The 9,320-nt window shown below is 45.2% G+C and overlaps 1 protein-coding gene across 1 annotated transcript in view; it reads left to right on the top strand.

Moving 5' to 3' along the window:
* Positions 1–9,320, top strand: part of TSHZ2 (teashirt zinc finger homeobox 2) — a 400,060-nt gene that overhangs the window by 241,752 nt on the left and 148,988 nt on the right. The window contains exon 2 of the mRNA XM_015596855.2: positions 1–2,986. This exon is cut by the window's left edge and continues 90 nt beyond it. Within this exon, the coding sequence (XP_015452341.1) occupies positions 1–2,978 (2,978 nt within the window). The 3' untranslated portion in view covers positions 2,979–2,986. The remainder of the gene's footprint in view (positions 2,987–9,320) is intronic.

Genomic DNA, 9,320 nt, shown 5'->3' on the forward strand with positions numbered 1-9,320 from the left:
TTCAACTTCAGAGCAGCAATGAGCCAGGAACGGACGAGGAGCTAGAAACCGGCCCGGAGCAGAAAGGCTGCTTCAGCTACCAGAACTCTCCAGGGAGTCACCTGTCCAACCAAGACGCCGAGAACGAGTCTCTGCTGAGCGATGCCAGCGACGCCGTGTCGGACCGTGTGGGTCGCGACGCCGTGGACAAGACAGCGAGCGCTCACCCCAAGCTCCCAAATGAAACCCACAACTGCATGGACAAAATGACGGCCGTCTACGCCAACCTCTTGTCTGACTCCTACTGGTCGGGCCTCGGTCTGGGTTTCAAGCTGTCCAACAGCGAGAGACGGAATTGTGACACCCGGAACGGCAGCAGCAAGACCGATTTCGACTGGCACCAAGACGCCCTGTCCAAAAGCCTGCAGCAGAACCTGCCTCCCAGACCTTCGTCAAAGCCCAGCCTGTTCAGCTCGGTCCAGCTGTACCGGCAGAGCAGCAAGGTGTGCGGGACGGTCTTCACCGGGGCCAGCAGGTTCCGGTGTCGGCAATGCAGCGCCGCCTACGACACCCTGGTGGAGTTGACCGTGCACATGAACGAAACGGGCCACTACCAAGATGACAACCGCAAAAAGGACAAGCTTAGACCCACGAGCTACTCGAAGCCTCGCAAAAGGGCCTTCCAAGACATGGACAAGGAGGACGCTCAGAAGGTTCTGAAATGCATGTTTTGTGGCGACTCCTTTGATTCCCTCCAAGATCTGAGCGTCCACATGATAAAAACGAAACACTACCAAAAAGTGCCTTTGAAGGAGCCAGTACCAACCATTTCGTCGAAAATGGTCGCCCCGGCCAAGAAACGCGTCTTCGACGTCAATCGGCCATGTTCCCCCGACTCGACCACAGGCTCGTTCGCAGAGTCGTTTCCTGCGCAGAAGAACGCCGGCTTGCACCTGTCCTCCAACAACCGTTACGGCTACCAAAACGGCGCCAGCTACACCTGGCAGTTCGAGGCCTGCAAGTCCCAGATCTTAAAGTGTATGGAGTGCGGGAGCTCCCATGATACCTTGCAGCAGCTCACCACCCACATGATGGTCACGGGTCACTTTCTCAAGGTCACCAGCTCGGCCTCCAAGAAAGGGAAGCAGCTGGTGTTAGACCCGCTGGCCGTGGAGAAAATGCAGTCGCTGTCGGACGCCCCGAACAGTGACTCTCTGGCTCCCAAGCCGTCGAGTAACTCGGCTTCTGACTGTTCGGCCTCCAGCACCGAGCTAAAGAAAGACAGTAAGAAAGAAAAACCGGAAGAGCTCCACAAGGACGACAAAGTCATGAAAAGCGAGGAGTACGAAGACCCTCTGCAAAAGCCTTTAGACCCTACAATCAAATATCAGTATCTAAGGGAGGAGGACTTGGAAGACGGTTCCAAAGGTGGAGGGGACATTCTGAAGTCGTTGGAAAATACCGTCACCACCGCCATCAACAAGGCCCAAAACGGGGCTCCCAGCTGGAGCGCATACCCCAGCATCCACGCAGCTTACCAGCTGTCGGAGGGCACCAAGCCTTCGATGCCGCTCGGGTCTCAGGTCCTGCAGATCCGGCCCAATCTCGCCAACAAGTTAAGGCCGATTGCACCGAAGTGGAAAGTCATGCCGCTGGTTTCTGTGCCCACGAGCCTGGCCCCGTACACTCAAGTTAAGAAGGAGCCAGAAGACAAAGACGAGGTCGTGAAGGAGTGTGAGCAGGAGAGTCCCCAGGAAGAGGCGTCGTCTTTCGGCCACGTCGAGGGAGATTCTTTCTCCAACGGCGAAACCCCTTCTGAATCCAAGAAGGCCGAGCCCGGTCCCCCGAAGGAGGAGGACAAGCCAATGAAAGAGGGCGGCGAGAAGGAGCGGCCCCAGCCCTTGGAGCCGGCGTCTTCCCTCGGCAACGGGTGCCCCCTCGCCGGCCACGGCGCGGCCCTGCCCTGCATCAACCCGCTGAGCGCCCTGCAGTCCGTCCTGAACAATCACCTGGGCAAAGCCACGGAGCCCTTGCGCTCTCCGTCCTGCTCCAGCCCCAGCTCAAGCACAATCTCCCTGTTTCACAAGTCGAACCTCAACGTGGCGGACAAGCCGGCGCTGAGCCCCGCCGCCGCGAGGCCGGCCAGCGTGTCCAGGCGCTACCTGTTTGAGAGCAACGACCAGCCCATCGACCTGACCAAGTCCAAAGGCAAGAAAGCCGAGTCCTCGCAAGCACAGTCCTGCACGTCCCCGCCTCAGAAGCACGCTCTGTCTGACATCGCCGACATGGTCAAAGTCCTCCCCAAAGCCACCACGCCGAAGCCCGCCCCCTCCTCCAGGGTCCCTTCCCTGAAGCTGGACTTGGACATCAGGCGCGTTGAGGATGTCTCCAGCGAAGTCTCGACTTTGCACAAGAGGAAAGGCCGGCAGTCCAACTGGAACCCCCAGCATCTCCTGATCTTGCAGGCTCAGTTTGCCTCCAGCCTCTTCCAGACCTCGGAGGGCAAATACCTGCTGTCCGATCTGGGCCCACAAGAGCGAATGCAAATCTCCAAGTTTACGGGACTCTCGATGACCACGATCAGCCACTGGCTGGCGAACGTCAAGTACCAACTTAGGAAAACGGGCGGGACAAAATTTCTGAAAAACATGGACAAAGGACACCCTATCTTTTATTGCAGTGACTGTGCCTCCCAGTTTAGAACCCCTTCTACCTACATCAGTCACTTAGAGTCTCACCTAGGTTTCCAAATGAAGGACATGACCCGCATGGCAGTGGAGCAGCAAAGCAAAGTAGAGCAAGAGATCTGCCGGGTGTCGTCGGCTCAGAGGTCTCCGGAAACCATAGCTGGCGAAGAGGACACAGACTCTAAATTCAAGTGTAAGTTGTGCTGTCGGACCTTTGTGAGCAAACATGCAGTAAAACTTCACCTAAGCAAAACGCACAGCAAGTCACCCGAACACCATTCTCAGTTTGTAACAGACGTGGATGAAGAATAGCTCTGCAGGTATGGGCTTGCTCCCAGGGGTCGTGACAGTGGCCTTGGGAGGAGTTTCTCGAAGGGAGATGGGTCTGTATAGAGGCAGCTAATGTCTCCTCGTACCAAGAGGCCAGTAGCTTGCTAGAATAGGACTTATTTTCACGAAGACTAGAACGTGATAAGTTAAGTCCCAACCCTTCTCTCAATTTCTCCAGCGTAGACTTGGGGAGTAGAACAACATGCGTTTAGAGAGGCGGACTTCACAGATTATTGCTTCACGATACGTGATCCCCTTAGTCACCCAAGGCCCAGCCAAGGCTGCACCTCATTTTAATGAATTGCTAACTTCTCTCACGGTCCCATTTCACTGCCCCGCTTTCCCATAGTAATGCAAATGACATATGAAGTGATTTAAAAAAAAAAAAAAAAAAAAAAAAGAAGAAAGATTGTAGAGTTCCTGGGGGCAGCCACTATAGAGAGATTTCTTAATCAGCTCATAAATAGTTTAAAGTTGTCTTTATCATTATTAATTGTAATCAATGCTTTTGCAGCTGACTGTCAGCAATCGCTACCCTCCTCTCCCTTTTGCCTGTGTTCTCCATTAGGTTTCTTACGAGAGAGCATCTGCCCTGTATTCAGACGGTAGGGAAATGTTCTTCTTTGTAGAACGGGGTGAAAAAGAGAGGAGGCTTATTTTCCGCTTTCACTTTTGGTTTTCCTTAGGATAGGCAATTGCCAGAGACGCCTTTAACGAAGATAGATGCAATGCATGTCTTGAGATTTTATTTTACATAAAGAAACAAATGACTTTCTGCACACCCATTGCCAATGCACAGGGGTCCCACACCTTCAAGATAATTTGCACCGTGTATCACAGAAGTTCGATGCCTTGTAGAGTCATCGGTACCCAGAATATCAACATCACCTCTAGGGAAGAGGATAGAGACCAAGGTCAAACACCTTCACAGACTGTCACACCGGCCATTTTCAAATGTTTTCAGGGCTGGGTCTTAACACATCCCTTCCACTTCTCTTTTTGTATTTTCTCTACTTCCTTTTTCCCCCACTCCAGCATAATACCCACCCCCTGTGCTAGGGACCCTCACACATATTCAGGGTGTCCTCCACCTTGGATCACACCCCAAGATGAGGACCAAACCGGACCTAAAGCTTCAGCACTTGCCAGTCCAGTTTATGTCATGCTACGTTACAGATTAGCTCTTTTGATTAATTCATAATAAGATAAGAACAGCTAATAATAACTTAACATAGAAGTCGTCACCAACTAGTATGGTCAAAGTATTTGTTTTTAAGTAGAAGACATTCAGATCAAGCCACAGAGGTGTGAGCACTAGCAGGGATGCAGATGGAGAGAGGTATCGATATAGTGTGGCTTTGGGCTCCGTTCCCAACAGGTAGGGAGATTTACTGAGTGTGAGGATGGTCAAAATGAAATAAAGGTTAAAACATCTGATCTGGGACTTTTAGTGAAAAGATCTAAGAGCTTCGGATAAAGTGGGACACCATCCTATAATTCGAATGGCTATCTGGATCCAAATGAAGACTATTGTTTTATTTGCATGTTTTTATCGTGATAATTAAAATGTGTTACTGCCAGATTCATCTCTTGCTTTCCAAGCATGATTTGTTCAGCTCACACTATTGAAAGGAAAGCTGAAATGCATCTATTGAATCTACACGTGAGCTTGGAGCTTGGCAAAACTATTTGCTATATAACATTTAAATTTTATGTAACATGTTATTATGCTTTTCTGGTCTTTAAAAAAAAAAAAAAAGGTGGATCTACCCAAAATATCCTAAGATAAGAGAGATGTTTACAATCCCATAGTGACAGGTCCAAACCGTGGTGAAGAAGACAAATAGGTAATGTTTATTTGTGCTATAATAAAGACCAATTTTCCACCTGTTAGGTCTGTAATCATTTTTTTTTTTTTAGTTAATGCCAAAATCACTGCCAAAACATTGCAATGTGTAACTAGAGAGAGAGGAGAAAAAGGAAGCATTAGTCAAAATCTGAAACATGCCTACCTGTTCTAAGGAAGCAAAGGTAAACCAATAATTTGGAGAAAACCCATACAACAGATATTTAAAAATCTATTAAACGCATGGATAGGAGAGCTCTTTTTCTCATCTCTCTGCATTTGTACGAGAATAATATTTCTCGTTTGGACCTTTGAAGCACCATATTACGGTTATGATATGAAACCCAAGCTCTATCCTGATATAGACACCGTGGTGCTGTGATTCTGAGAGAGGATTGCAGGAAAACAGGTTCGAGTATTTGGGACTCATTCAAAGCAATGAGAGTGCATGTGAGTTCATGCTGTGGGTGTTCGGTGTGTTTGTGATGTTTTAAACAGGTTCCAATCTACCGGAATGGTTCCCACATTGGCACAAAGGTGGCTGTCTGATGCCTCGGCCACCTAGAAAAGAATTCCTGCACCCATGGGTCCTCTTTTAGAACAATCTTTATGCGATACCTTGATCACTGCTTAGAGTTATGCATCTATGTTTTTAAATGATCAGAAGATGAGATCACTCTTATCTGGAGCTCTCATTTTAGTCAGTATGTGTGATAGCACAAATCGTACAAACTGGCATGATGTTTTAGAAAGCACGGTCAAGATTTTATGGAACACTTGGGAGCTTTACCGTATCTACATTCTCTATACAATGCCAATTTTGACCTGAATTTTCTTTCCTTTCTTGGATATGTCTTAAATCTTGAAAAACGCTCAGCCAACAATTAAATGCAACTTTTCATTAAAAAATAATTAAGAAATACTAAATGTGCCTCCCTCTTTTAGGAAAGATACAATCTTAAACAATTTCAACAGGTATTTGTATATACCTTTAAAAAACACATGCTCTTGAATAACAGAAATTAAACAAAGAGCAAATCAATGAGTCTAACATACATAAGGACTTGAAATTATAATCATTACGGTGTGATATAATGCACAAGTTTTAGCAGCACCCCAGTGTTGAAATTGGTGGTGGAAATGAATTCTAGGCCAATAAGCTGCCACCTTTGTTGTGGATGATTATTTTTATAAAAACTGATGTTCAAGGTGAACAGCATGTAAGGTTGCCAGATAAAATATAGGACATCCATTTACGTTTGAATTTCAGACAAATGACAACTAAGTATTTAGGATAAGTATGTTCCAAATATTGCATGGGGCATATTTATACTAAAAATAATATTCATTGTTCAGCTGAGGTTCAAATTTAAGTAAGTATTCTGTAATTTGATTTGCTAAATCTAGCAATGCTAATAACATGGATTATATGGCAGTCTGGATGAACAAAATGGGCTGGACTAATTTTTTTTCCAATTGCAGTTGTCATGCAATATTATATTAGTTTTGGGTGTAGAACGTAATGATTGGACATTTTTATAACTTACGAAGTGATCACCTTGATAAGTCTCGTGCCCATCTGACACCATATGTAGTTATACTGTTACTATTTCCTATGTTGTACTATTCCTGTGACTATTTTTTTACTATTGTTTTAGTAATTTTTTAGTTTTTCAATTACAGCTGACAAGCAATATTTTATTAGTTTCAGGTGTACGACATAGTGATTAAACATTTATATAACTTATAAAGTGATCACCTTGATAAATCTAGCACCTATCTGACACCAAACATAGTTATTTCAGTACTGTTGACTATTTTTTCTATGCTGTACTTGACATCACCATGATGATCTTGGAACTACCAGTTTGTACCTCTTAATTCCTTCCCCCTTTTCACCCAGTCCCCCAATCTCCATCCCATCTGAGAACCATCAAAATGTTCTCTGTATCTATGATTTGTTTGTTTGCTTATTTTGTTCTTTAGATTCCACATATAAAATGAAATCATATGGCATTTGTCTTTCTCTGACCTAATCCACTCAGCCCAATACCCTCTGGGCCATCCACGTTGTTGCAGATGGCAAGATTTCATTCTTTTTTATGGTTGAGTAATGTTCCATTGTACGTAAGTACTACCTCTTCTTTATCCATTTATCTTTTGATTGGAGCATTTAATTCACTTACATTTAAAGTAATTATTGATAAATGTAATCATTGCCATTTTATTAATTGTTTTCTGATCGTTTTTATGTCGTGTTTTGGATTTCTTTGAATAGATACCCAGAAGTATTACTGGGTCCTTCTTTGTCTCTTGATATAACCTTTGTTTTAAAGTCTATTTTGTCTTTTATAAGCATTGCTAATCCCTCCTTTTTTTGTTTCTTTATTTCTGTTTTCATGAAATACTTTTTCCATCCCTTTACTTTCAGTCTGTATGTGTTTTTCGATCTGAAGTGAGTCTCTTGTAGGCAGCATATGTTAAGGATCTTATTTTCTTATCTATTCAGCCATCCTACATCTTTTTATTGGAGCACTTAATCCACTTACATTTAAAGTAATTGTTGCTAGATATGTAGTTATTCCCATTTTATTATTCACATTTTTGATGTTTTTCTTTTTTTCTTTTGAAAGAAGTCCCTCTAACATTTCTTGATTTGGTGGTGATGAACTCCTTTAGCTTTTTCTTATCTGGGAAGCTCTTTATCTGTCCTTCAAGTCTAAATGATAGCTTCTCTGGATAGAGACATCTTGGTTGTAGGTCCTTGCTTTATATCACTGACTATTTTGTGCCAGTTCTTTCTAGCCTGAAAAATTTCTGTTGAGAAATTAGCAGACAGTATTATGGGAGCTCACCTGTAAGTAACTAGCTGCCTTTCTCTTGCTGCTTTTAGGATTCTCTCTTTCTCTTTAACCTTTGCAATTTTAATTATGTGTCTTGGTGTGGGCTTCTTAGGGTTCACCTGGTTTGGGACTCTCTGTGCTTCCTGGACTTATATGTCAGTCTGTGCTTCCTGGACTTATATGTCTATATCTTTTACCAGATTAGGAAACTTTTCTGTCATTATTTCTTCAAATAGGTTTTCAATTCCTTGCTCTCTCTTCTCCTGATACCCCTATGATGCGATTGTTGGTACACTTGATATTGTCCCAGAGGCCCCTTAAACTTTCCTCATTTGTTTTTTTTTGTTTTTTTTTTGGTTTTTTTTTTTTGGATTCTTTCTTCTTTTTGCTATTCTAATTGGGTTTTCTGCTACCTTATCTTCCAAATCGCTGATTCGATCCTCTGCTTCATCTGACCTACTGTTGATTCCCTCTACGGTATTCTTTATTTCAGTTACTGTATTCTTCATTTCTGACTGGTTCTTTTTATATTTCCTATATCTTTGTCGAAGTTCTCACTGAGATTGTTGAACATCCTTATAACCAGTGTTCTGAATTCTACATCTGGTAGATTGCTTGTCTCCATTTTGTTTAGTTCTTTTTCTGGAGTTTTCTCCTGTTCTTTCATTTAGGATTTGTTTCTTCATCTCCTCATTTGGGCAGCCTCCCTATGTTTGTTTCTATATGTTAGATAGGGCTACTATGTCTTCCAGTCTTGGTAGAGTGGCCTTAGGTAGTAGATGCCCTGTGGGACCCAGTGGCACAATCTCTCTTGTCGCCTGAACGAGGTGTTCCAGGCGTGTCCCTTGCATGGGCTGTGTGTGCCCTCCTATTGTAGTTGAGCTTTGGTTGCTGTTTGCACATCAACGGGAGGGATTGACCCTCAGGCTGATTGGTAGTCAGGGCTCTGCCGTTCACATATAACAGAAGCTATGGTGCAAGGGCTGACGCTATGGAGCAGGATTTACTTTAGCAGGGCTCTGGTGGAGAAGCTGTGGTGCAAGGGCTGACCCTATGGAGCAGGATTTACTTTAGCAGGGCTCTGGTGCCTACCGAGTCTGCCCGTTGGGTGTGTTGTTTGTGGTTAAATGGTACTCTGGTGTGGCCTGAAGCTGGCCACCGGGTATGTTGGTTCTGGGGCCTCTTAGGAAGGGTTCTGGAGAGGCCAAGTTCAGCCACTGCCTGCACTCTGCCCAGGGCCACTTGATATGAGCTACACAGTGATCTGCAGATGGTTGCCATTTGTGCTGGGCTTGGAGGTGCCTAGGGGAGGCTGAGCTGTGAACTGAGGCTGGTTGCCACTTGTGCCGGGCATGGGGCTACTGAGCAAGAGTAATGGGGCACGCTAAGGCCAATGCTGCTTATTTGGAATTTGTGCAACTTCGAGAGGTTTTAGGAAAGTCTGCAGCATGATCCAAGACAGGCAATGTGTATGGAAAAGCCACAGGAAGCGGCTTGGGTGGGCCCACATGTTGGGGGGCGGGGTCTTAGGGAATCATCTGGGCGGGGCGACTTGGGTCAGCCAGGCTGATGGAGACTCAGATATGGCGGCGGACTGTGCTTGCGCCTGCACGCTGGGCGGGGGAGGGCTTAACA

This window comes from Pteropus alecto, unplaced genomic scaffold, assembly GCF_000325575.1.
Source record: "Pteropus alecto unplaced genomic scaffold, ASM32557v1 scaffold45, whole genome shotgun sequence".
Classification (NCBI taxonomy): Eukaryota; Metazoa; Chordata; class Mammalia; order Chiroptera; family Pteropodidae; genus Pteropus; species Pteropus alecto.